Raw genomic sequence first — 26,584 nt, forward strand, 5'->3', positions numbered from 1 at the left:
CTACCTCCTCCGCATTAGGGTGAGGTGATCGGCACTCTTCCGGGGTATGATCAGCCAGTCATTCACCGCAGTTCTCCCACACCAATCCAGTCTCTGACATTATCAGCCACGTGGGCCGCTCAGACAGCCCTTGTACCACTCGTGGGCACTTGGATACGTGTGACCGGTACTCAAAGCCACGAGGTTCAGGTTTACGTGGGATACAGATCCATTCTCTCGGAGGTACGTGCGACACAGACCCAGTATTTCGGAGCCACCGAGATGCTTGATAGCACATGAGCCGATGGCCGGACATCTGCTACAAAGGCTCCATCACGTGCATCAGTGAAATACGCAGGAGGAACGGCCAAGATGGCCTCAAGGTCGAACAACTTCATCGCAAATGGCTCTCAGCGAGCGACGACCCCTCGAGGCCGGCTGGACCTTCAAAGCCGCTGACGAAGATGACAGCAAATGGCTACCAGTCACGAGCATACCGACTGAGGTTCATCTTGATCTACAAGCCAATGGCAAGATTGCCGAGCCTTTCTCAGACCTCAATGAGCTGTCAGTACGATGGGTAGCAGGGAAGACCTGGATCTACCGAACCACATTCGCCTTCACGCCAGCAGCGGAAGCTGAACATGGGCACACAGACCTCATCTTCGAGGGTCTTGATACCTTCGCCACGGTCAACCTTAACGGCAAGGAGATCCTCAAGTCCGGCAACATGTTCATTGAGCACAGAGTCAACGTTCGAAACCTCCTCAAGGTCGCAGAGGACGTAGAGAACGTGCTTGAGATCGTCTTTGAACCAGCTCGTCAGAAGGGCATTGAGCTTGTGAAGCAGCACCCGGAGCATCGATGGATCGTGCATCAGACGGAGGTTAGCAGAGCGCCAGTCCGTAAAGCCCAGTATCATTGGGGTTGGGACTGGGGCCCGATATTGATCACTTGTGGGCCGTGGAAGCCGATTGTGTTACATAGCTATACGACGCATATTGAGGATCTGTGGGTTGAGTATAGTCTGACAGACGACCTACAGAAAGTCACCGGCAAGATCTGTGCGATCGTTTCTGGCTCACAGCCCGAGAACGTGCAGTTCGACTTGTCCCTGGATGGCTCATCCATCACCAAAAACCCCATGCATGAAGATCCAAGCATACCAGGCAAATACACTTCCTCCTTCGAAGTCGACTCCCCAAAGTTATGGTGGCCCCGCGGCTACGGTGACCAAAACCTCCACAACCTACACATCACAGCCACCGCCAACCAACACACAACCACCTCCACCAAAACCATCGGCTTCCGCAAAGCAGAACTAATCCAAACCCCCGACTCCCACGGTACATCCTTCTACTTCCGCCTCAACAACACCGACATCTTCGCCGGCGGCTCCTGCTGGATCCCAGCCGACAGTTTCACCACGCGCCTCACGCCCACCGACTACCACGACTGGATCAACCTCATGGCCACCGGCAACCAGACCATGATCCGCGTCTGGGGCGGCGGCATATACGAGCCAAACCCTTTCTACGCCGCCTGCGACGAACTCGGCATCCTAGTCTGGCAGGACTTCATGTTCGCCTGCGCGAATTATCCGACTTACCCCGGATTCCTCTCCTCCGTCCAGCGCGAAGCAACACAGCAGGTCCGACGTCTGCGACATCACCCGAGCATCGTGCTCTGGGCGGGGAACAACGAGGACTACCAGTTGATTGAACGATACAACCTGACGTACAACTACACGTCCGACAAGGACCCCCAGTCCTGGCTCAAAACGGATTTTCCAGCGCGGTATATCTACGAGTATCAGCTGCCTGATATCATAAAGGACGAGACAACTGGAAGCGTGATATACCACCCCAGCAGCCCCTGGGGTAACGGCGAGAGTACAGTGCAGACTGTCGACCCCACCGTAGGGGATATCCACCAGTGGAATATCTGGCATGGTGCTATGCATCCGTATCAAAAGGCGCCTGAGTTGGGTGGGCGGTTTGTAAGTGAGTTCGGCATGGAGGGGTATCCGCATGTCTCGACGTTGAGGAGGTTCAGCACGAATGAGGAGGAGTTGTACCCTGGGAGTCTGACGATGGAACATCATAATAAGGCGATTGGACATAGTAAGCGGATGGTGAGTTATGTGGCGGAGAACTTTGATGTGAGCAGGGCGAGTGACCTGGCTGGGTATGCGCATTTGACGCAGGTGATGCAGGGTGATGCGGTGGGCGGTGCGTATAGGTCTTGGCGACGGGATTGGCGGCGCAGTGGGGACCGGAAGTGTGGTGGTGTGTTGGTGTGGCAGTTGAATGATTGTTGGCCGACAGTGTCGTGGGCGGTGGTGGATTACTTTCTTGTGCCGAAGCCGGCGTATTATGCGATGAAGAGAGCGTTGGCGCCGGTTAGTGTCAATGTTGTGAGAAGGTTTCGTGATTGGACTATGAGGCCTGCGAGTGAGGAGACGCAGCCGGGGATTGGGCAGGGGGCGCCGGGGTGGAAGGTGTGGCAGAGGGATACGAGTCATGTTGATCCGAGGGGGCTTTATCGGGAGGTGGTTTATGATGTTTGGGTTGCGAGTTCAAGGTTGGAGAGGGTTGAGGGTGTGAAGGTGAGGGTGAGGTTTATCTCGGTTAAGAATGGGAAGGATATGTGTGAGGCGGTGGAGAAATCACTCGACATCGAGGCTAACGGGACGACGGAGGTTGTGGTGCAGGGGAAGGGTCCGAGTGCTATGCCAGGGCAGACTGATGACACAGTGCCACTTGACACGACAAAATTGGATCCGTATGTGATTCATGCTGCGATTGTGCTTCCGGGCAGCGGTGAGGTGGTCAGTGAAGATGTGTTTTGGCCGGAACCGATCAAGTATCTTCGGCTTCCAGATCCGGAAGTTCGGGTACAAAGTAAAACAGGGTCGGGGATGAGTGTCACAGTTGAGGTTGCGAAGCCAGTGAAGGGATTTGTGTTCGTTGAGCGACCAGGACTGAACTTTTCGGATAATGGCTTTGACGTTGTACCTGGTGCGCCGAAGACTATTAAGGTTGATGGACTCAGAGATGGTGAGCAGCTGGAGTGGAAGTATGTTGGCAAGTGATTTATTGAAAGTGAGTGCACCGGCATCGAAGCTATGTACACGCAATGCATAGTGGACTCGGTGAAGGTAACACCGCCGATAGACATAGACGAGGCCTTAGAAGCGGTACGTACAGTGATCGTAGCGTATCAACCAAAGCCCTACTGGCCTTTCAATTATTCTGCTCTTGTCAGATTCACCTGCAACACCGGCAGCTGCAACCCGACAGCTCTCCTCGCACCGTTCTTGTCAACTTGTACACGAAACCTGAAATCGTCAAAAGCAATACCACCATAGCTCTGACCTCCAATTGAGCTCCATCCCCAACAAGAAGATGAGAAAGCTCCAGCAGCAGGTGCCTCTTCCGCCGGGGTGAACGCTGCTCTCCATCCTTCTTCAACCTCCTCATCAGCCCCGGTAGTACTCGTCAGTCTGTCAGGATAGAGTGTAACCTTCGGCACCATACCTTGTGGAAGCCCAAAGATGGTAGCACTGAGACTCTGAAGGAAATCTGTACCGTTGTACCTCCATCCAATAAGTCTCAACCCTTGATCTTCAACATTTGCATTGGGTATCTCGAGTACAACACTCGAATTCGTGCTATCGTCAACAAACGTTCCTACGTACGTAGTGGCGGTCTCAGCTCGCGCAGCTTCGAAGAGTGCAGACACAAAAGTCTCAGTGATCATATCTGCAACATTCAGAACTAAGGCGCGCGGGCTACTGCCTGCCGCTAGGACTGTGAAGCCGACATCGAATTCGGGCATAAGCGCGGTGAGTGAGGAGTACATGCCCAAGTCTCCTTCTTTTGTGTAGATCCACGTTTGATATTTCTCAGCGGCTGTGGCGTTCGTGTCAGTGCTGCTAGTATCGCACGCGCCACAGGACGACGCGTCGAGAAGAGTTGAGGTTGTTGTTGGGGCGCGGATGATCTCCCAGGGTGCGCCAACTGCCTGGACCACGCCTCCATTTTCGAGTAGTGGGCCGGGAGGTAGGAAGGATAGAGGCTTGAGCCATCGTCGGGTCTGGGCTGGGCTAAGAAACGTCGAGTTGAGAATACTTCGGGCGATGATTGAGACGTCATGGGCCGAGCTGTAGTATCCACCGAAGGGTGCACTATCGAGGAAGTCGGCGTTGTAACCACTGATGGAGGCATTGACGGGGATAATGGAGTCGTTCGAGTCTGCTGGGGCTGAATAAAATGTCGATTTTAGGTCAAGTGGTTCAACGAGATGGGTCTGGAATAGCTCTGCGAAGGAGGTATTCGTGATGTTCTCCAGAGCGTATGCAAGGATCTGGTACGGTGTGTTTGCATATACTGGTGAGCTGAATGGCGCCGTGGTCGGAGGCCGGCCGAGGTTCGTGTCGAAGAACGCGCTTCTATTGCAAGCAAACTTGACTGACGAGTAGGGTAAGGGGCCGCCGCAGAAGCTGGAGTCAGACACATCGATGGGAGGTGGCGGAAGGCCCAGCAACTGCTGGTAGCGGGCATCTATCTGTGGGCCCCATGCGGTATCTCTACTCCCGCCCGACAGCTGACTTGCTAGTGCGCCAATTGTGATGCTGTTCCAATCCACAACGTTGAGCTGATCCTCCTTGGCATTGTTGCGGGCGTACTCCGCAAGCTCAGATACGTACTTCGTGACTGGGTCATTGAATGCCGAATCGCCCGTGGCGAGCAGCCAGACGTAGAGGGTCCATGCTTTTGAGATACTTGCCACTCGGTAAATAGTGTTGGAGCCAACTTCCTTGACTCCTTCACCAGATGTAGCTAATGATGACGCTGTGTGGTGGAAAGTGAAAAGTGACTCGGTATCATGAATAGAGAAGACATCCACAGACGCCGACGTTGAATTGGTTACCACTTGCAGAGTCTCGTTTTCAAGCAATTGGGCGAAGGTCAGATTCAGCCTCTCGCTTGCTGAGGTGATTGTGTGGCTGGTTGCATTGCGTGGTGGTGGGTAGACGTGATTGAACGGCCGACACGAAGCTGCGGAGACAATGTTGGCGATGAGCGGAAGGCTAAAAAGCCAGATCTGTGCATTGGGGATTGTGAGCTGCATGGCGTGCACTGGGGGTTTTCCAAGGGATCTGTATCTGATGTTTCAATTGCGTATCCTCCGTCGGATCTGCTGGCACAAGAAGTGATCGCATGTGGTGAGGCTGAATATCAATACTTGTAGCCATAAAACATTGCTATGACGCAGAAATGGAATGGTCGTCGATGTATCAGTACTGCCGGTACGTATCGTATTCGGTAACTTGGGCTTGGCATCCGGGGAAATACAAAAATAGGCCTGCTCACCAGGCAGCGTCAATATTCAGTAATATTACTAGTCGAATATACAGTATATCGCCGCACCATGCCTGTTCAAGCACGATCTGCCACTTTGTAGGTACGGCATGACTTCTGCATCAAGGTTAGCAATATCACTAAATAATGACGCTGCCTGGTGTGCTTGCATACGGTCACATGCAGCCATTAGGGCAGGGGCGATCTGCCCACGCCTGGTATGGATCTTCCTGTCGTAAAGTGCTTGGAACTTTTGCTGCTTCGGCGAACCTTGGCATCTGTTGCTTGCTCGGACTGGCGACCAAACTCATGCCAAATTGTGCTTGAATACGACTATTCCAAGCAAGCAACGGATGCATGATGCCGTTCATGCCGTCCGAGCCGCGTCTGGGTATGACCCTGAAGCATAGCACTCAGAGGTTTCTGGCGACAAGATGCAGGATGAAGTGATAGTCCTAAGCTCACCAGATTTGGAGATGCAGATGTGAGCATGCACGCTCCTGGCAAAGGACAATCTAAGCCGGTTTAGCACCATCATAGTAGTGATTGCAGACCAATGCCCACCCTGCCTCTGTACATCTCTGTTCGCCGGGCGCAGTGTCAATTTGTGCCAGCTTCTTCGAAGTCAGCTGCAACATTTGCTGGGTTTGATTGCTGTGTCGTTTGCATTTCTAGCGAAGAGAAAAGAGTGACATGTGCGATGTGCTCCATCGTAACATACTTAGCCTGCCAGACTCTCTTTCCATTACCTGGTGTTCAGTGTGGACATGCTGAACTACTGACTCAAAGTTTCTTGTTGGTGCCATTACTCCTGCCTAGCATGGCAGCTATCAGCTTCTGCACGTGAGAATCAAACCTCCAGTATTCAAGGCGTGTTTGGGACATGACCGTGGCTCGTCATACGAATACTGGAGAGATTTCTTAACCTTATGCAAAGACAGATAAAGGACACTAAGATCGAAACTTCTTGGCCGATGTACTCGACATAGACACCGACCATCGCTCCAGACAGTTGAAGGGATACTCTCAGCTAGACGCATCGTCCATGTTATGAAGCGTCTAGATCGACAGCGATTGTGGCCGGACAAAGTGCCTCAATTTCTCAAGGGTCAGGCCAGCGAGAGAAGCATCGGAACTGCCTATCTGTGAGCTTGAACTTTCACTGGATGAGTGTCGATGGTTACTTTCGCGGACATCAGGCGTTCTCAGTTGAGCTTGAAAACGATGCATGGTCGAAGAACTTCATGTCAACAGTTTCGTATAAATATAAAGCACAGCATACTGGCAGGAACGTACCCAACGATCGATCATCATCTCGCTCGACGTCTTATCAAAGGTACCACTTAATCACATGTAATATCGAAGACTTAAGCTAGATTTTAAGTAGTGTATTGGGATTGTGAAAGGGTATAACATTATGTGCGATGCGTGCACAAATGGAGTATGCAAAGAAAGGTAAATGTGCTACCGGAAGTCACGTGCTCAGTCTACCCTTCAGTGACAAGAGTGAGTTTTCCGGTAGTTGCGCATGTGGTCCGAATGGGCATCAGTGGCACCTTCCGCTGCAGTTCATGCGAAAGTTTAAGTTCCAGTGCTTCATTCCAGTATCAGAAAGTTTATGTAAAACTGTGCAGCTTCATATTGTTATTCTACGAACACGAAAGCCAGCCATAGCACAGGTCACTGGGTCATCATCATCTACTGCTATCGAATATGGCCTCGCAGGATGGCTCTAACTCATTTGAGGCCTTGATCCATGCTGGTAAGCCTCATGCCCAACCCTGCAGCTCATGGTCAAGGCACTAACAGATCACAGATCGAGCGCGCAAGAAGAATGAGAGCCTGGCCAACCAGATTTTCGGCCGGAGGAAGTCTGCCCAGAATGTTAAAAAGGACCAAAAGGAAAAGGAATCGAGATCGCCTAGTCTAGCTAGCCGCATGGGAGTGCAGAAGGTGAGCAACAGAACACGCCAGCCTGTAGCCCTGGCATAGTCATCTTTTCCGGCTTGAAGTCTTGAAGGCGCCGAAGCTGAAGGGTTTCGAACATCAAGAAGATTCAAAGGACTCTCAGCGGGACGCAAGCTGACATGTTTTTCGAAGCAGCGCACCTCCTCGACCAGTTCGCCGACACAGAAGAACCCCTTCAATCCACCGTCGCGACCCTCGTCCACAACTCCCTCTCACTCCAACCGATCCCATCGAGACAGTCAGTCAAACGCCCGCGCTTCCAGGATAGCGAATGAGATAGACTCTGGCAACGCGAACATTACTTCCTCGCGCAACAATTCCTTCACCACAACACCAACCTCGAGCAAACCCACATCCACCGCACGGAATGGATTTTCAACTACCCAACCTCAACAAGGACCGGGCCTAACCATAAAAGGCTCAGCAGGTCCCTTCACAGTTCACGCCTCAAACTTCGCCCCAGGAACAACGGACGCAGACATTACAGCAGCCCTACAACCCGAACTCTACGACGACGCAGGAATCAGCTGCCTTCAGTCATGTCGGCTGGTCGCTACAAGACCCGCTGTGATTGCGGAGATGGTCCTCAGCGAACGAGCCGTAGCCGACCGCATCGTGCGGAAGTTCGATGGTATGAAGGCCGACGGACGTGTTCTAAGAGTCGAAATTGTGAAAACTGGATCGAGTTCCGGAAGTGGAGGCAGCAGAGGCAGAGAGAGGAATCCACGAAGGAACGAGAACGAAGTTGCGGAGTCTGTGGAGGATGCGCCGGTCGTCGACGATGTAGCGGTAGTGGGAGCAGCAGAGGGAGATATGGAAATGGATGATGCGGACATCAATGCAGAATACCCAGCTACGTCCTCATACGATCACGAACGAGAAGCCGCGGACCGTGAGAGAAGAGATCGAGAGCGAGACCGCGATGGTTACAGTTCTAGCAGAAGAGATGACCGGGACAGACCGCGCGAAGACCGCAGACGGGACGACCGTGATAGAGACCGCGGACGAGACCACCCACGAGAAGACGACAGAGATCGCAGAAGAGATGATGGCCGTGAGCACGGGAGAGACAGAGATCGAGACTACGACCGCCGGGAATCTCACTCTCAATCCCAGTCACAACCAGTCCCTTACAGCAACAGACCACCTCAGTCGCAACCGCCATATGGAAACGGATTTAATAGACCACCACGTGGAGGCGGAGGCTATGGCTACGGTGGACCAGGGCCCAGAGGAGGCTATGGCTTCCCACGCGGTCGAGGCGGATACGGTATGGGCGGTGGAGGTTACAGAGGAGGGTACGGCAGATAGGATCGCCACGATTCTCATCATCACCACCAGTACGATCGAGATAGGAGGCATGGCTACGGCACAGCGGAAGAAGTGTCAACCCCCGAACGAACTTCCAGATCAAGATACGAATACAACGCAACAGAAGAACTACCCAACCACGAAAGATCCACACGGTCCAGATACGAGCATGGCGGCGCAGAAGAGATATCAACACCCACCTTCGACCACCACAGGAACATAAACTCCAGCCACGTTGATAGCTCAGCAGAGCAACCCACCACGAGACGTACGTACAACACACCTATACCCACAACACGTCCAGATACACAATTCCAGTCCAGGTACGCCGCGCCACAACCTCCACCACCGCCGCCACCAGCCCTCGACCTCGCAAGTTCAGACACAGAAGACATAGAGATCATTTGTGATGATGCGGATCGACGCAGCTCGAATGCCACAATTGTCCCTGGCCAGAATGCATAGTCTTGGACCGCTCGGTAGGATTGTGCGGATGAGAAGGAAATTGAGTCTGGCATTGAGCTTGAGGTGGAACTTGGATCGGAAGAGGAAAGCGATACTACGCCCAACGAGGATAGGGGTCCCGCAGGTGCCAGTGTGATAGCGGTCGAGGACAAGGAGACGGAGGGATCTGTACTTCAAGATGAGGATCAAGCGAATGAAATACCAGTGTCTGTGGTTCGGGTCGAGGATAAAGTAGGCCTATGTGCGCTATTCGGAACGGAGAGAATGAGGAAGTACTGTCTCTAAGTGAGTAGCGATAACGTCCCAGCTACCTTACGGTTGCAGTATTGGATATGGCTCTGTTTGTTTGTGTTCCTATCCCGTCTCAAGGTCGTCGAGCGAGTGAGTAAATGGGCTGGCTGTGCTCCAAGGATCACCCGGGCGTGAAACAGAGAGTTCTTGAGGTCCGAAACCAAACTCATGAAAACGCAGTTTGTGTTGGAATAGACAAGACAAAATAACGAGCATAAATATCATGGCTCGCTGGTGGCGTGCGTATGAGGCAGCTATCCTCTAGCAATACAGCTTGTCAAATTGAATTGAACTTGAAGTATACAAATATGCTGACTCGCGCGTCCAGTTTTGCTTTTCCAACGCCATTCGTGTCTTCACTGCGCCTGGCCATGATCGTTCTCTTCTACGTTCGTGGTATCATCGTGTGTCATCCTGCCTCATGCTCATGCTTGTCTTCCCAGAACGCCGTGCTCTTACAGTAGCCCACTTTGTCAACCCTCAGAACTAATCACTCTTCAACATACTCTCCACCAAATCCCCCAACGGCCCCCAAAAGTCCTTCCCACCGCCCTTCTCCAACCCAAACTCATCCACAAACAACACATAGTGCTTAAAACTCGTGTTCAAATGCGGTTCGAGCCCCAGGTGCACCACAACAGGATAATGATGACAGTAGATGTGCGCGTACACCCTGTACAATCTCTTGAAGAGCTGCTTGATTGTGGATTGGAAGTTTTTCGGGAAGGGGGCGCCGATGCGGGAGGGGAAGATGGATTCGTTGTCGATGAGGGATTGGGTCCAGGTCATTAGGTGCTCGATGTATTCTGGGGCGGACATTTTGGTGGGTTTGGGGTAGCCGGTTGGGGCGTCTTGCCAGAGGTATTCGAATCTGGAGGGTGGATGTTAGTGTGTGCTCAGAATGAAAGAATGGAGGGGGGAAGATACGTACTCATCTGTTGCTTTCATTTCTGGACAGCTTTGGGGTGAGCAGAACTCTGTGATTGAGCCGTAGAGAAGGTTGATTTGGTTGTAGAAGTCGACCACTGTGGTTGGTGTCAGTCTTGGGCCTTCTCTGTGTATATTGTGTTGTAATGTTCTCACCGTTGACAGCCAGCCACTCATTCAGGTCTTCTCCTTCAGGTAACTTCACAGCTTTCCTCAAACTTCCACTTCCAAGTGTAGCCTCCGCAAACTGTCTCAACTGGTAACTCGTGGTACCCTTATTCGCCCGCTGCGGTTTGAACTGGCCTCTCGTTCGGGCATTTCTGTCGCGCGAAGAACTGTCAGCTTGCTGTACTCTGCCGAATTGCTTCTGTTTCTGCAGAGGAGATGTAATGGGGGAGTTAGACGAGTATCTGAGTTCATCACTAAGCAGTTTCCAAGCACGACCGCCATGCGGTGAGTAGAGCTCATCTTCTGGCTCTGGCGCGTCGTGCAGGGTGTAGCTGTTGACTGTCACGCAGGATGAAGATTGTTTGAGGGTGCAATGGGGTGCTAATGGTTGGGCCTGCGCTGCAGAAGCGCAGGGCGAGAAGGAGAAGAGATTAACGAACATTGTGGTTAGAAGAGAGGTCATCTCTTCGGTGAGTGTGGTTTGGTTTGTTTTGTTTTGGGATAGACAGTCGTGTGTCGATTGATCAGCTTCACTGCATTCCAGTGAATGCGGGAGGGGTCTAGGCGACGGGAGGGTGCCAAACAACCTGATTTTGATGAAACGAAGTGTAACGGAAAAGCCAGCAGAAACCGGGGCTGCACGAATGATATGATTGCTAGCGAAAGAAAGCACAATGGATGTCGTTGAATGGTCTATCAGTCGAGTTGGTGAACCGCGGGCTGATTGTTCTCAGTGTTCACCGGCAATGACATATGGTCGGCAAGAGGCGTGCCGCCCCACTTTTACTGGTCGCTTAGGCAACTGCTTTCCTCCTCTCCTTCCTCCTCTTCTGCTGCCTCTTTCTGCATACCGGTCAGCAGGAAGAAAATTTGTGTCAAAAGCACAAGATGCTGCTAACTCATCGTTGAATTGATAGACTACTAGCCACCCATATGTCGATCCTGCGAGAGTCTACCCTGACTCGTCCGCCTGCGAATGTGGTATCTATAACACTTCCTTTTCTCTCAGAACGCCATGTCTGTCCGACATCTTTGATCATAACTCGTTGAACATCAGCTTCGTAGCGATGCGGTTGACATCGTGTCATCGCAAGTCTATGTACTATTTTCTGTACAGTCATATCAACGCCTTAACCAATCGAACTTTTTCTTCTCTGCTCCAGTGATTGGAGGCTCGACCACTTGGCTCCTTTCGTGTAACTCCTCGTGTGGATCTACACAGTCCTAGTACATGTTAGCTGTGGTCTAGCGTTCTCTGTGCATATGCTTACCTCATCCTCGACGACTTTCGTCTCAAGTATCAGCTTCGCAATATCATATCCTCTAGCTGTTCTGTCCTGGAAAACGTATGGTCGCTCCTGGCTTCGCTGCACTCCGATAATCGACTCACCCATGACCTCAAACTTGCTCCATTTGATCTGGCCCCCAACAAACGTAGGGTTGCCAGTTGCAGCTTTGATCAGATCTTCTTGTATTCTGGGCAATAAAGGGATTCGCTCTGCATTTGAGTTTTCCCATGCCATTCTGTACGCGGCGTGGGACTTCTGGTGGCTCATCAGGATTTTCAGGCTGAGGAACTTCTTATGCTGCTCCTGAGGGATCAATTCTTGGGTTTGCGTCAATCGGACGATCTCTGAGCTGTTCAATCCTGCCACAACAGCTCCGAGTGCGTGGTAGTTATTCATCTGCCGTAGTTTCTGCGCCAGATCCATGAATTTTTCTAGCATCCGCGCCCGGTGCTTGGGCTTGTCTCGTAACAAAATCATGCCCGACACGAAAAGAGCTAAATGGTTGAAGTGTTTGGTCATCATGCGAATGTGGTCGATGTGCCCTGGTCTTGCTCTCTGACTATGCGACATTGTCACGTATCGCACAAAGTCCCGAGGTCGAATAGCTGAGTACATGATCGAGTCGATCCGTGTGATCTCGTGCGCCAGCTCTTCGGTCGTACAAGACATGAATTGATGCCATTGGATCTTGCTCACTGGGTTGTGTGGTATCGCTCGGAGTTTTCTGGCACTTTCCCGAGCTGTTTCTAGGTTGTGCAAATTGTCCGAAGTTTGGCTCGAAACTTGCGACCCTTTCAGTAAACTTGATGATGACGATGGTGTAGCCGAATGCCGAGGCGACGACGGCGTCTCTGCATCGTCATCCGAGCCGCTCGAGTCTTCGTCCTTCGATCTTCTCACTTGCTGCTGCCGTGCCCTCGTAGCTTTCGAGGGCGTGGTAGTCGCAGAAGCCTTGTTCGAGGTAGTGTTACTTCTGCTCCTCGCTGCACTAGCTACGCCGGTAAAAGCCCAGTCTTCATCGTCATCTGGTACGAAAGTCTGCAGGTTATTTGCAATTTGTCTTGCAGCTGCAGCATAATTTTTCGTCTTCTCAATTTCCGCCACGAACGTCTTGGCCGCTTCTCTCGTCTTGCTGTCCGCAAAATCTCCAGGATAATACGTAGTCCACATCCCCACAACCGACAGATACCGGAGCAATTCTGCTGTCTTCGTAAAGGTCACCATATCGCTTTTCTCAGTCTTCACAAATCGTTCCACAATGGCCATCAGCAGCCGCAAGGGTGTCGCAAACGCACGATACAAGCACAAAAATGCAGGCACAAATTTCTGGTCTCCCTTCGAACTCGGCATAGCAAGCAGGCGGTCCACCAGTTCAGCAAATGTAACTCCCTCCGAAGGTGCATCGTCTTCGGTCGTGACTTTTCGTAATTTCTCAGTTGTCTCTTGCATTGGACTTGCACCCTCGTATATCGACTCATCGTCCATGTTCAGAAACGTGCGATATGCCTGGCTATCGGCACTGCCGCGTCGGAGCGTGGCAGCACCAAGCATTGATTCGGGAGTTGCGGGCACGGCGGGCGCCGTACGCTGGGATGGGGATCCTAGACGTGTTTCAGGAGCTGCAGTACCCGAGATCGGCGTTTGAGGCTGATTCACCTGGTTTCGTGGTTTTACGTTAGCTGTATTCACGCGTAGAGGAGTCTTCGGAGGAGACCTGGCTGGAGACTTCGCTTCATCTGTAGAAGAATCTCCGCTGGCTTCCTCGTCCTCAGATTCGGCTACGGGTGATGGTGGCGCTGTCAGAAGATTCTCTCGAGATTTTGAAGGCATTGGTCGTTGGCGAGAATTGCTGCGGCTGCGAGACGAAGATGCGGAAGGATTGCGTGAAGATGTTCGTGGTGGAAAAATGGTAGCAGCGTTGGAGTCCTGTCTCGCTCGATCGGGCAGTTGCGACTCTTTCGCAATCGAATTCAAAGCTTCTTTCAGGATCATTAACAAGCAACGTTTCGGCGTGTCAGTAGATTCGATGCTGGACTCTTCGAATACAACGCTTGGAAACTTCGATTTGACTTTCTGTAGAAAGGTCGTCCCTACTTCGTGGTTGCACAATGGAGTGTCGGCTTTGCAAGATACCAAACAAGTCGCAGTACCCGCCTCATCGAGCGCAGCCAGTATCTGAGGCAGTCCTTCTAGGCTGGCTCTGTCGGAGACATCGTATAAGCATAGTACACCGTCGACATTTGTGGTTGCACCAGAGTCAGGGTTACTTGGCCACAGGATCTTTCCATGTACAAAGCTCACAGACTCACGCGGCGTCTCGATTAATTGTAATCGGTACAACACACCACCAAGAGACACCTTGCTCGATGCAATTGAGGATGCACTTGGACGTCGAAGATCTAGAGCGTTGCGGATGAAAACAGACTTGCCCACGCTAGTGTTCCCGACCACCGCAAAAGTCAATAGTGGTAGCTCTTCCTTGTCGACAGACTGTGAGAATGTTAATTTGTCAATTGCAAAATGTAATGGATCATCTGTCCTTACCTTGATGCTGCTTTTCAAGGAAAGTGAGCTAGCACTGTGCCGCTCGGATGATTGCGAATCAGCAATGTTGGTTGAAGATCTTTTGGGAGGATCGTCACGGGAACTTGCTTTGGAACTCCGTTTCGTCCTGTCGGGAGCCTGCGAAACCTCAGAGGTTCGTTTGGTGTCGCTTTGCCTCCGACGGGCCACTGATGGTACAGAATTGTGCTTTGCTGGTGTTTTGCAAGCGCTGGTTGTTGAAGTGGGCTGTCTCGAAACGATTGGGTCGACGCCAAGGGACCGAGATTTCTTCGGACGCTGAGGATCCATAACAAAACCGTCAAAGCTCACAAGATAGCCATCGTGATGATAAAACTTGTTGTTTCCTTGCTTTGGTAGTATCGGTATCGAAATATCAGGTTCCTGTCGACTATGCTTTCGCCACCTTTCGGTCGGACGAGCTGCTGACCCTACCGCAGGAGAGACACTCAGCGAAGAGGTCTCACCAAGATTGCCGAATCTTTCTCAGATTGTGTCCCACAGAACTAAGCACATGTATTGAAAGTATTGCGGCGACTTGAGGTCTTTTCAGTCACACTTCATGTCACACAAATCGGAGAATAGACACAAGGTGATCGACTTCAATATGCGAACTGCTGCGAACATAAGAAGGTGAAACGAAATGAATGCAGGTTGACGCAGTCGAGGGGGACCTGTACTGCCCTGAGCGTTCGACCGCTGGGATATCTACACGGAGATCAAATCGGACATGACTGCTGAGTCGAGAAGGTAGATGCATGGGGCATTCGACAAGGTACCATCCCGTCGACAACACCTTCCTGCAGTAGTTGATGCTTTTTGTGAATTTCATTCCCCTAGCGAATATCGCTGAACCATGTCGCTTGGGGGCCCGTTCACACGTTGTGGACAACACGCCATGTGAAGACGGCGCTAGGGAAAGGCACAATCTGAGCCGATCTACGCAGCCAAGTGGGTGTAGTTGGCGTATCTGTCAAGCGAGAGGCTCTCACTTGTGCAGAAACAACGCCCAAAAATTTGACATGCAGTAATCGCTTTCTCGTGGCGGACGGAGCTGGGTCTCCCCAGGTACGCGAGGGCATCGACTGGTGCTATTTAGCGGCGATGCTATCCTGTAGCTGCGCGTATGCAAGCTGAAATCTTCCCCGGCGCCAGCCTTGTCCATGAGAGAGCTTTTGCTGCAGCATCTACTTGTGCATTATTTCGGCCGAACATCTTCACAGCGATTGTTGTCATGTCAGAAGACAACATTTGCTGTGTCAAATCGAAGTGGTAGCCAACGTTCCTTTTGCGCTTTTGTAAAAATCAGAAATCATCTTGTTGCGAGCCTAGAGTACGAATCCTCCAACAACGCGACTTGCAGGTTGAGAGGGTCTACAGGTGTTGTGACGACAGTAGGATGCAGTACAGTAGTCAATCTTAGCATCGCAACGTTACGCGCAGCTGCCCCTGCTGCATGCCGCATCCGCGTGTGGAATTACCCAAGGCATCGAAAGACTTGTGGCAGGGAACACCGTAGAGTGCGCCGAAAGGAATGTTCACGGCGCATCGGGATAGCCTTTATGAACCCTGTTATTGAGTCAGCTCTTATTTCGCTTGACCAAGTCGTCGGGTCCTTCAGCTTCACCCAAATCACGGTTTGTGCCCGTGTTTCACAGTTTGGGGTCAATGAGCTCTTCCTTGATCCCCGCTGTGCGAGTATTGCTCATCATGGCTTACCGTGAACTATGATTAGATATGATGGCATGCTTCAGTCGTCCCCGTAGAAAGAACTCATGCACCGGGTTTTGTGATTGTTATCGCTTGGCCATATGTTCTCAACCATTGTTCGTAACCTTTACAAGCTCGCAATGTATATTGAGACGCCAACGAGTCCGTGCTGCGGCTGCTGTTCTTGCTTGCCGGTCCTATCTTGACACTGAAGCTCTTGGAGGTTGATGGCAAGCATGCTGTTTCGTGCATGATTGCAGTCTACTTTGCGGTGCGTAATTCCCCAGACGCGTCAATGGACGAGTTTGAGATACCGCGATGTCGGTAGGCATAGCTATTCCGACGTCAAGACAAGATATTCACAGATGTGCTCGACCACGGGCAAAAGCACGAAGGTGGCTTGCAGGTCTAAAGTAGAACAAGAGCGCGCGGGATATTTCGACGTGTCAAAGCGCGCGATGCACTGCGCTCGAGTTTCCATCAGTATTGAGCGCCACTCTCTGTTGCAAGCCACTCACAAAACCAGAGAGCGCAGGGACGACCAAAAGATGGAATGTGAGTTCGCCCGTCCAAAAACGTGGCATAACACCATACCACTTTGGAAGGCTCGGCATCGAGATGAGGTCACGTCTAATTTCCCGCTGCTCAAAATCGGATCTGGGCCACAAACCACGAGACGTTCGAGGAAGCTTTGACTGGACTGGCGTCGCTGCGATGGATCTCAAGCTGAAGGTACTTTCAAATCGGGCGTCTGGTGCATTCCAGCTTGACATCAAGGGCGAGACTAAACATAACTCACAGCTACCCACGATGCGCCTTGTCTCTGGGCCGCAGATGCGACTCTCGACTTGCTTTGCGCTACCCCTTGCGAACGGTTATGAGTAAGGGAGATCAATGAGGCGCCAATCTCGACGACGAACTCAATATGTCTTCAGTCTACTCGAGTAAACGGAGCAGCATTGCAGAAGTTGTCCTGCACGAGACATCAAAGTCGGTTCCGGTGACTCCAGCGAAACCTCGTCGGAAGCCAGTGTTTCGAACAGCCCCAGAATCACCTAAACACAATCAACTGCTCTTCGACGACGATGGCCTTGATATCGAGATATTGACCCACAAGCTGCAACTGTATCAGCTCGAGCTCGAGGAAGCCGACTTGCGTTTCAAACAGAGGAGAATGGTGCAGGACAAACAAGCTGCGGAGGTGGCTGCCGCAGCTCGATTTAGGGAGGAGCTTGACAAGACTGAATGGGCAGAGAGGACATCCGGAACTTCAAGCGATGTGAAACATTCACGCTCTGTGAGTCTGCAGGCTGTAAGCACAACAGTCCCACCTCGAACTATTCTACCTCCAAGAACAACGAGCATGCGCGCATTCAAGCGATCTCAGCCACTGGACCTGTCCTGGATGCCAGTCGTGCCTCAGGAAGTCAAGAGTGCTGTTCTGCCCCCACCTACGATGATCCTACGTGCATCGAAACGACCGCAGCCGCTAAAGCTGTCCTCAGCACCAGTCATACCACAAGAAGTTCAGAGCGCAGGTCTACCTCCCAGAACCACGAGCATCAGCGCACGATCCAAGCGGCCTCAACCTCTACATCTTTCCTCCGCACCTGTCATGCCTCAAGAAGTTCAGAGCGCTGCTCTACCCACTAGGAGAAACAGACGTCTAGACTTTGAAGCAGACGCAATGAAGCTCGATCGGAGAAGAACTACAATAGCCGCTGGTCGCAACACAAGCTCGAGCATAATACTGGTTTCTTCTCCTGGGAAGATCGCAGAATTCACTTTTTCCACAGACGTGCCGCCAGTTCCACCACTTTCCGCCTCGTTTTCTGCGTCCAGTTCTCCGACTACTGCGTCGCCCATGACCCCGTCTCCAACGGAAGATCAAATTCGACGAGAACTCGAGACCTTCGCTATCGTGGAGGGGCCAGATAGCGTGGTCAACCGCAGAAACTCAGTCACATCTCGAAAACGCATAACCACAACTTTTGTGCCAGATGAGGAAGACAGATTACGGCATGATGTACCGGAGACTCCATTTGTGACAGGAGTGTCGAAAGTTGTGGTCGATTCGGCCGATACTGTCGAAATAAAGCCTGTCAACAAGCCCATGCTTGGTAGAAAGAAGAGTTTCTTCAGCAGGTTCGAGATAAAGAACGATGTGGATGCTCTTCTAGACCTGTACATGACTGATGAACAGTTGGTCGAGGAGAAGGAGATCAAGAGGAAGGCCACCAAATCGAAGCGGCCGACCATCTTCAAGCGATGGCAAACATCCGAGCCACTTTCTCCGAAGCTCGAGAAGCCTAAGTGATAGGTGACGTGGGAGGGTTGGAAACACCAAATATCAGTCAGTCGACTAGTGCGACTGTTCAAAAGCTCAAGTTTCTGGTTTGGTCCTTTCAGAAACGAGCTTCAAAAAAGCAGCTATGCCTTCCGCATCAGCACCACCACGATCCAGTGATGCTTGCAGGGACTTCAGACCCAATTGAAAGCCTTTCTCGGGTTTCCAGGGCCGCGATACGAAAGGCCGACCATCTTTGCCGGGACGGTCCGTACCAGGAGGCTCGCTTGGCTCTTGAGTAGACAGGTATATTTGCTGCAGATGAGTTTTGAGAGATGGATACTGCTGGAAGAGGTTTTGCAGGTCGGAAGCATTTAGTGATGGTACCTGGGATGGTTCCTGGGCACTCTCTTCTTGAATTGATGGGTTTGATATTGAGGAGGGAATGTTTTGCTGCGGAGGAGCGCTGCAAGCTGCTTTATGCTGCTTGAAACAAGGCAACGAACAGCTGCTTTGGTCAGCATGAAAGAGAATATTTGTGTATGCGCTATACACACCTGTGAGCTTTGCAAGCAGGACACTTGTACTTGTACTCGGGTAAGCCACATACATCGCAAGCTTGAGCCGACATCTTGCGCCGTTGAGGAGATTAGGGTGGAGCGAGAATACAGGGCTAGATGTCTTCCCCGCCTATTGTAAACAGTCTATGTTATTGATCTGTACATCGTATATTACCATAGAGAGGTTGTACACTTGTGAGTGGTCAGGAATTTTGAAGTTTTCTTTGTCAGCAAAAAAGTGATTCGCCCTCCTAGCGAAACTTTTGCGTCATAGCATTAAGATAAGTTGCCTTGGGGGCCGTCTGCGTATCAGCTATCCTGTACTTCATGTTGCCTCTCCTCTGCAAACCATTCCACGCTTTATACTGCTTTGATAGCATTTATCGATCCAACAGCCAGCCATGAATCCCGCAGCACCTCTAATGCGCTCGTCACGGGCTCTCACAAGGACGAGCTTTACGCCGCAAAGGTCCATCCTATTTCGATCAACACCAACAACAAGGTCATTTCACCGAGCTACCAGAGTACCTGCGATAACTTCATCGCAAGCCAGAAGAAGACCGACGCTGAACGCAGAATGCCAGACAGTGGCAACATTCCCAGCACAAGTGCCACAAGCGGCAAGGACGATATTCATACAAACACAAGACACACCCAACGCAGATGCGCTCAAGTTCATACCTAACCACCCAGTATTACCTCCGAATTTCCCTCTCGGCTCGCTCGAATATACCTCGCCTCGATCGACCTTAGCACCTCCTCACCCATCTCCACTCGCTGCAAGGTTACTGAATGTGGACGGTGTATCCTCGATCTTCTACGGAGCCGATTTCATCACAGTCAACAAGGTAGCAGACACGAATTGGGCACACATCAAGCCAGAGGTGTTCAGCCTGATCACAGAGGCTGTCTCGTCAGGCGAGCAAATAGTGGCTACTACAGCGAGGACCGATGCGTCAGGCCCACCAGAAACAGAAGATAGTTTATTGATCAAGGATGATGACGATGAGGTGGTCGCAATGATCAAAGAGTTGCTAGAGACTCGAGTTCGGCCTGCCATTCAGGACGATGGAGGCGATCTCGAGTATCGAGGGTTTAATGATGGCATTGTGATGCTGAAACTAAGAGGTGCTTGTCGGACGTGCGACTCGAGCACGGTCACACTCAAGAATGGCATTGAATCTATGCTTATGCACTACATTGAGGAGGTCAAGGGTATTGAGCAGGTTCTTGACGAGGAGGAAGAGATTGCTATTCAAGAATTTGCGAAGTTTGAAGAGAAGCTGAAGCAGCAGAAGGGAGCGGCGCCGCCGTCTACGTCAGGAAAGGATAGCCTTGACTACGCTGCTTGATTGTTGCGTATGGATCGTGCTTCACACAAGCAAGTACAGCAGGAGATGGCTGAATGGACATGCAGCGCACCTTTCTTGGTCCTCGGAGATGCTAGAAAGCGGCTTCCCGTCAAGCAACTACATGTGGCAGCTGCGCCGAGGATGTCAGGAAATGGCCTTGTATGGGGCACTTCCACATCGCTACCCGTCACACTGCATGTTCCCTCTCGAATCGCCTGGTGGCCCCAGATCAAGAAATCCGGGGAAATGGCGTCATTCAGGACAGTTGAGCATTCAACTGGACAGGTTAGTGATATGATATGAAGCGTTCTGTACGTATGGTAACCTTTCCGGCAATTTTTGTCCGGATCACAAAGGTCGATCGTTAAATATGAATAACACATTGGTCCTTGCAGGCTTCTCCTCAGTGGCACCATGCCTAAACCTTGCCCAAACTCGTCAGATGTGGACAGCTCTTACTGCGCCTGTGGGTGTCCCGTTGGTCATGCGACGCGGAAACCAGGATTTTCTAGGCCTTGGCCTCGGCAGCCACGAAAGAGCTTGCGATTTCGGTGTTGCACTCACATGGCAAGAGCCTCGAGTAGCCTCGCTCATGTCGCTCATGCCGTTCTGAGCTACAGAACAGAAAAGCCAAGACAGTGAATTGTGCTTTTCTTTTCGGCGTTGGCCGCCTTGCCGTCATCTCCCACCTCTTGCTGCTCATCTCTTTCATGCAGGTCATCAAAAGATAATTTAAGAAACGCATGGCTGTGCCCCTTGGAGTTGCATAACTTCGGTAAGTCTGGGGCAAACAACCAGCGCCAGAATCTGCCCTGGCACTACTGGACCGTTCTATCCAATGGATCGAGGATGCTTGCCAAAGACTCCATTGTTGGATGAAGCCAACCCCGCAAATCTGCTGGTGATCCGCCTAATTCGACCAATCTGTACATCCAGCTCGACGTCGCTTGACCCACTGAATGGTAGAGCTTTTTGAGGGCACCACACTGCATCGCTGACCAGTTCGTTTTGAGAGCGCCGCTAACAAGCTCTTTGCTTGTTCTTTGCCTCCGCTAAACACCTTACCAGTTTTGTTACTGCTCGTGCCAGGCCCTAAAGCGATCGACCCCTCTCGTGCTACCGTGCTTGCCCTCCATCGCTACCTTCGATCAATTAACGTGTGCATAGCAGACAACTCATTTCATTTCTTCTTTGCAGGTTATAGAATAGTTCCTCTTTCTTAGACTGGCTTCGCTCGACCTGGTTTCGCCGAGATCAATTGCCGTCGAAAGGTGATCCATTGCCATCACTTGAGCTGAAGCCTTCGGGTAGCCTCGAGGGCTGCAACTACCACATCAAAGCAGGAGCTCGACCACATCACCATCGAACCATCAGGAGGTCGAGCGACAATCACAGTAGCCACTCACAGCGATGGCTCGTGCCTCCCATTCATTCTAGGTATGTTCTACCCACAATCTTCTCGTCAGTCAGCATGCCCTGTCGAACGACACGTGCATCGCCATAGGAGCCATAGCGCACATTTTGCATTTGTCGGGTTCGTACCTCGATATGCATGGACAAGCATCCGAATGCTGCTACTCTGCCGTCTACTTGACGGTGCCATGTCTGCAACATATGGGCCTCGGCATGGAATTTGATACATATTGCTCAGTTGCAAACCCCCCTTCAACCATATCAATGACGTGGTCTTGACTGACTGCCTCTCCTAGGTCACGCACAAGAGCTGGCACTCCAAACGCAATTTCTGCGCTTCGTCTGCAACGCAGCCTCATTGTCACCATCGGTAGGTGACAGACAGCCATCAAGTAAGTGGGCATTCCGGCTTTGAGTCATTCACAACCGCGCTTCGTGTTTCAAGGATCTTGGTATCTTATTCAGACCCCGGGAAACTTGTTCCTGAGCAAGAGGCACATAGATCCAGGCGGCCTTTGTCACCAACTCAACGATGCTTCGTTTCAGCGCCGGCTCGTGATAAAGAAGCTTGTTTGTCAAGGAGATATATGCAGTTCAGTACCTGTTTGCGCCTGGATGCGGAGTGATTCATCGTCTCATCACCCAGGTCTTATTGACGACGACCATGGGGGCTGAGCGTATCAGAACAGTGTCACTTATACGACTGAATCAGCCTTGCCCTCACATAAAGAGCATCTTCCCTGTTCTACTCAAATTTCCTCCTTGCGATGGTCAGAGTACTGATTTGTGTATATCTATATAGGTGGACTCCCGTTCTATGGTGGTCATGATGGCTACTACTGGTTCTGGTCAGCCAGGTAGCTTCGCTTCGCGTTCCGGCCTGCCTACATTCGGCAACTTTGGTAATACTCTGCTGGAGCGGTCCAATCCAGGTCTGCGCAAGTCGACTCCAGATTCCGAAGCGTTGGCATCCTCTGATGAGGAAGTCGAGCAGTCACGTCTCCGGTCTGCCGCCCAGAGGAAGGCATTATCTAACAGACGGTCATCTCTCTTTACGGATCAAACTTCCGAAGTTCCGCGCCGACTTTCCTTTGCTGGCAACAATCCTTATAGCCCCGCGATAGGCTCTCAGCCAAATACGCCAGGCGCATCAAATGACGCGTGGTCCTCGGTATCTCCAGGTGTTGGCGCATGGAACACAGCCTCAGCCTATCCTTTCGGCACGAATATCTGGGGCGCTAACTCGCGCGATCCACCTTCACGTCTCCAAGAAGTGCGTCAAGACAATTCGCAGAGTCGCATACCATTTGCAATACCTTCACAGCCCAACTCGTCTGCTCAACGATCGATGTCCTTTAGTGTGGGACAGAGCGAATACGACACTCCAGCGAACGGAATGGATACAACGTCTCGTCCTGTTCAGGGTCTCACTCGTCGCACCTCTCGACCGAGCAATCTTGGGCACGAGTACGGTGGCTTGTCAAGCGTTAACGAGAACGAGGACGCAGACCAGTATTTCACAGGCGCGCCACAGAGCGGGCAAGCGGCGCGACTCCAAGCAAGAGCTATGTCAAACACTTCGCAAACCGCATCTTCTGCGTTTCGGGGCACGAGGCTACGCAACGCCCCATTGGAGGGCTCCGAAATCGCAGTTGACGATGTCGACGAGTCTGCAATGCAATATCGAGTTCCCGTTCGCAATGCACCTTCACGACGACTAAGTGACTTCCAGCCAACAAATCCAACGCGACAACCAATTGGACCACATTATTCAAATGCGACGTTTGGCAATACTCGGAATATCCCACACTGGTCTTCGAACCTCGACTTCGGACAACTCGATACCATTCCACAAAGTCGCAGACATTCTTTCGCGGACGTTCCCACACGTCGCGGTTCAATGGGTTCAAACGGTATGCCCCGAATACCTCTTACATATCTTCCTTCACCCACAGGCATCGAATCAGTACTGACTGCTGTCAAAGAAGAAGATGACCAAAGCGCTAGTTACGATGCAGGCTCTCAAGTATTGTCCCAAGACCATGAAGGTGAGACTCGTTCCGCGGGTGAAGGTGGTCGAACCTTCAACCCAGATGTCTCCTCTTACGTGCCCTTAGCTCACAGTTTTGCAATAGCTTCGTACTTCAATCGCAACGACATCGCGCGGCGCATAACCGAACAGGAAGTCCAACAACAACTTCAACAAGAACACCATCAAGCGGTCTTCGGCGGCAACAGTCCATACGGCATGCCAACCAACGCGTCAAGTATTGGCTCGTTCCATGGACCAAATCCTGCGCCTCTGTACGTCGTGAACTTCAAATGCTGCCGATCCGACATCTTCTACATCCAGGAAGGTACTGGTCTCTCGGTCAGAGACGGTGACCTCGTCATTGTTGAGGCAGATCGTGGTACAGATCTCGGCAGCGTCCAACACTCGAATGTTTCATGGGAAGCGGCCAGAAAGTACAAGGCTAAATATGCGGAACAACACTTCGGCTGGCTCATGATGTTCTCGCAACAAACACGATCAGGCGCTCCTAACCTCTACAACCCGAATGCAGCTCCCGCAGGACGAAACGGTGCTAGTCCTCAAGGATCGGCCGTCAGAGATAGCGATCTGAAACCGAAGATGATCAAGCGGTTAGCTGCGACACACGAGATCCAGGCGTTACAAGAGAAGGAGGGCAATGAAGCAAAAGCCAAACGGATATGCCAACAGAAGGTCATCGAGCATGGCTTAAATATGGAGGTACTCGATGCGGAATTCCAAATGGACGGCAAGAAGCTAACATTCTACTTCTTTTCCAACGAGTATATAAACTTTAACTCGCTTGTGACGGACCTATTCAAGATGTATAAGACACGCATATGGATGTCGGCAATCAATCCAGCATCGTTCCAGAGTCCGGTCTCATCCCTCGGCATTACACCAATCTATGGAAATGCCGGTCTTGGTGTCACCAATACTCAATCAACACCAACGGCATATGATGAACCTAGAGATGATACTAGGTATATACCTCAGGCACAACAAATACCATCTGCACGAGCCATGCCACCTCCTCTCTACTACGGCGGCTACGGCCAAGCACCACAGATTGCTGGATACGGTGGCTACGCCTCAAACTATCAACAGCCTCCCGCAGATCCCTTCTCTAACTACCCTCAACAAAGTTACGGCATGCATGCCTCACGACCACAAAACATGCAAGCTAATCGACAAGAGGGTGGGGGTAGACACCCACAGATGTCTCCCTCCGCCAATCATCTGGCAAATCAATTCGGCTCGCTATCGCTGGCACGGTAACGACAAAGACTAGAATGTGAAAATAACGGGGAAAGAAAGAGCATAGAGCATTGCATGTCATGATTCAGAGACAACGGATGGGATAGAAAATGGGCTACAGATGGACACGACAATTATGAGCGTTATGTGCTGGGCTTACAGAAAATGGTTGTTGCTTGGATTTCAAAGCCGACGACGGGATGCTGGATTCAGGATGTGATTTCAAGGACAATGGTGGATTGACGGGATGTGCTTATCATATATCATAATCGACGATTACGGCGCGAGTACTGCATAAGGTGTTTACTTGCAGATGAGATTTCATACTATGCAGAGCACAGGAATCGTGCTCATGTACGATAGCAATATGCTGAATCGGCTAACATCATGAATAATATCTTCTTTTGAGCAATGGGATTGAGTGTCCCTTCCTTGTAGTAAACGGCTGGTGCGACTGACATACTTTCCTTCCAGCTTGGACGGCAGGTGTGAGTAGCATCTTGCGTTCTGGCAGGTGCGACCTGTTCAAGTTCATCTCGTCCTCGTGGCTGAATCCGCTTCAGAACTCGATTGTTCGTGAGTACACTGCACTGTTTCGTTTATGCATGTCAAGTGTAGATGGCACAAATGAAGCGACCAGGTGAGTAATCCTTTGCACCATGTGATGGACCCATCGAGACTGACCATAACCAGCCGAGAAGGCAACATCAAATCGTGGCAAACGGCCGAGGACGTCCAAAAAGAACGACATTCCTCCGAGCCCAGAGAAGGAGTATCAGGATGCACAAGATGCAATTGACTATGATTTTGCTGGGGCTGAGGAGGAAATGGCAGAGTATTTCTTGTCAGCACCCACGAGGCTTTTCTGACGCCGACAGATCCATCACCAAGACCGTCAGAAACTTCAAGAAGCATTCGGATAGCAAGAAGAAACGGGCATCGCAGTTCGAGGAGGAGGTAAATGCTCAGTATGCCGGACTGCATCAGAGAGTTGAGCAGGCCGAAAACAAGATGTGAGTCCTTCCAGCCTCTATCCCACAGCACTGCTGACTTCCATAGCAAAGACAACCGAAGAGCCTTCAAGGAGTCCATGCTCCCTATCCTCGCATCTGCCATTCAGGACCTTGACCTCACTGCAGACCGGCCACCAGAAATCGAGCATCCGTTGGTTCTGGAAGCAACAGAAGAAACACCCGCTGCCCTCAAAGCCTCAGAAGTCCTCATGAAAAGCCAAGTTCTCATCGCAAGCTATGATGTTCTGAAAGAAACACATCCTTCTGCTCCTTCAACGACGCAAATGGTAAATACATTCAACAAGGACAAAGAGGAGACTATGAAGGCGTTCCAGGCAGCTAAGAAGATGACCATGAATCAGCTCAAGATGAGGCTAGCAGATAAGATGGGGGGAACGTCTGAACGATTTGTTCTGACTGATGATGAGCATCATTTGGCTCGGAGGATCATGAAGGGTGGAAAGGGTCAAGGTCAGAGTCCTGGTAAGGCGTCGGGTGCTGGACTGGGTCCTCTGCTCTACGACTTTGGAAAGGTGGTGGGCAAGATGCAGAATTTGGTGCAGTAGGGCTCAATGGTGCTGGCGGAGGAAGGTTAATGGCATGTCAGATCAAAGCTAGATAGTGGCATATCAGA

The 26,584-nt window shown here is 51.4% G+C and overlaps 9 protein-coding genes across 9 annotated transcripts; 6 read left to right on the forward strand and 3 right to left on the reverse strand.

Moving 5' to 3' along the window:
• Positions 1–382: 382 nt before the first annotated feature.
• PMZ80_007175 (uncharacterized protein) lies at positions 383–3,073 on the forward strand (the record flags this gene model as incomplete). Its single annotated transcript, XM_064875583.1, has 1 exon — positions 383–3,073. One exon carries the CDS (start codon positions 383–385, stop codon positions 3,071–3,073), a length of 2,691 nt encoding a protein of 896 aa, XP_064728848.1.
• Positions 3,074–3,228: 155 nt separating this feature from the next.
• Positions 3,229–5,115, reverse strand: PMZ80_007176 (uncharacterized protein; the record flags this gene model as incomplete). The annotated part of the gene is made up of 1 exon (XM_064875584.1): positions 3,229–5,115. One exon carries the CDS (start codon positions 5,113–5,115, stop codon positions 3,229–3,231), a length of 1,887 nt encoding a protein of 628 aa, XP_064728849.1.
• Positions 5,116–7,058: 1,943 nt separating this feature from the next.
• PMZ80_007177 (uncharacterized protein) lies at positions 7,059–9,089 on the forward strand (the record flags this gene model as incomplete). Its single annotated transcript, XM_064875585.1, has 4 exons — positions 7,059–7,107; positions 7,162–7,298; positions 7,446–8,611; positions 8,786–9,089. The coding sequence occupies 4 exons, from the start codon at positions 7,059–7,061 to the stop codon at positions 9,087–9,089; spliced, it is 1,656 nt and encodes a 551-aa protein (XP_064728850.1).
• A 777-nt stretch (positions 9,090–9,866) lies between these two features.
• MOB1 (Mitotic exit network component) lies at positions 9,867–10,917 on the reverse strand (the record flags this gene model as incomplete). Its single annotated transcript, XM_064875586.1, has 3 exons — positions 9,867–10,251; positions 10,312–10,405; positions 10,464–10,917. The coding sequence occupies 3 exons, from the start codon at positions 10,915–10,917 to the stop codon at positions 9,867–9,869; spliced, it is 933 nt and encodes a 310-aa protein (XP_064728851.1).
• A 680-nt stretch (positions 10,918–11,597) lies between these two features.
• PMZ80_007179 (uncharacterized protein) lies at positions 11,598–14,617 on the reverse strand (the record flags this gene model as incomplete). The annotated part of the gene is made up of 2 exons (XM_064875587.1): positions 11,598–11,699; positions 11,747–14,617. 2 exons carry the CDS (start codon positions 14,615–14,617, stop codon positions 11,598–11,600), a joined length of 2,973 nt encoding a protein of 990 aa, XP_064728852.1.
• Positions 14,618–16,961: 2,344 nt separating this feature from the next.
• On the forward strand, positions 16,962–18,353 carry PMZ80_007180 (uncharacterized protein; the record flags this gene model as incomplete). Its single annotated transcript, XM_064875588.1, has 1 exon — positions 16,962–18,353. The coding sequence occupies one exon, from the start codon at positions 16,962–16,964 to the stop codon at positions 18,351–18,353; it is 1,392 nt and encodes a 463-aa protein (XP_064728853.1).
• A 931-nt stretch (positions 18,354–19,284) lies between these two features.
• Positions 19,285–20,235, forward strand: PMZ80_007181 (uncharacterized protein; the record flags this gene model as incomplete). Its single annotated transcript, XM_064875589.1, has 1 exon — positions 19,285–20,235. One exon carries the CDS (start codon positions 19,285–19,287, stop codon positions 20,233–20,235), a length of 951 nt encoding a protein of 316 aa, XP_064728854.1.
• Positions 20,236–22,477: 2,242 nt separating this feature from the next.
• Positions 22,478–24,958, forward strand: PMZ80_007182 (uncharacterized protein; the record flags this gene model as incomplete). The annotated part of the gene is made up of 1 exon (XM_064875590.1): positions 22,478–24,958. The coding sequence occupies one exon, from the start codon at positions 22,478–22,480 to the stop codon at positions 24,956–24,958; it is 2,481 nt and encodes an 826-aa protein (XP_064728855.1).
• Positions 24,959–25,564: 606 nt separating this feature from the next.
• Positions 25,565–26,516, forward strand: PMZ80_007183 (uncharacterized protein; the record flags this gene model as incomplete). Its single annotated transcript, XM_064875591.1, has 4 exons — positions 25,565–25,577; positions 25,631–25,772; positions 25,816–25,950; positions 25,997–26,516. The coding sequence occupies 4 exons, from the start codon at positions 25,565–25,567 to the stop codon at positions 26,514–26,516; spliced, it is 810 nt and encodes a 269-aa protein (XP_064728856.1).
• Between the last annotated feature and the right edge of the window lie 68 nt (positions 26,517–26,584).

The sequence above is a fragment of the Knufia obscura genome (assembly GCF_036327395.1).
Source record: "Knufia obscura strain CCFEE 5817 isolate CBS 148926 chromosome Unknown scaffold_8, whole genome shotgun sequence".
Lineage (NCBI taxonomy): Eukaryota > Fungi > Ascomycota > Eurotiomycetes > Chaetothyriales > Trichomeriaceae > Knufia > Knufia obscura.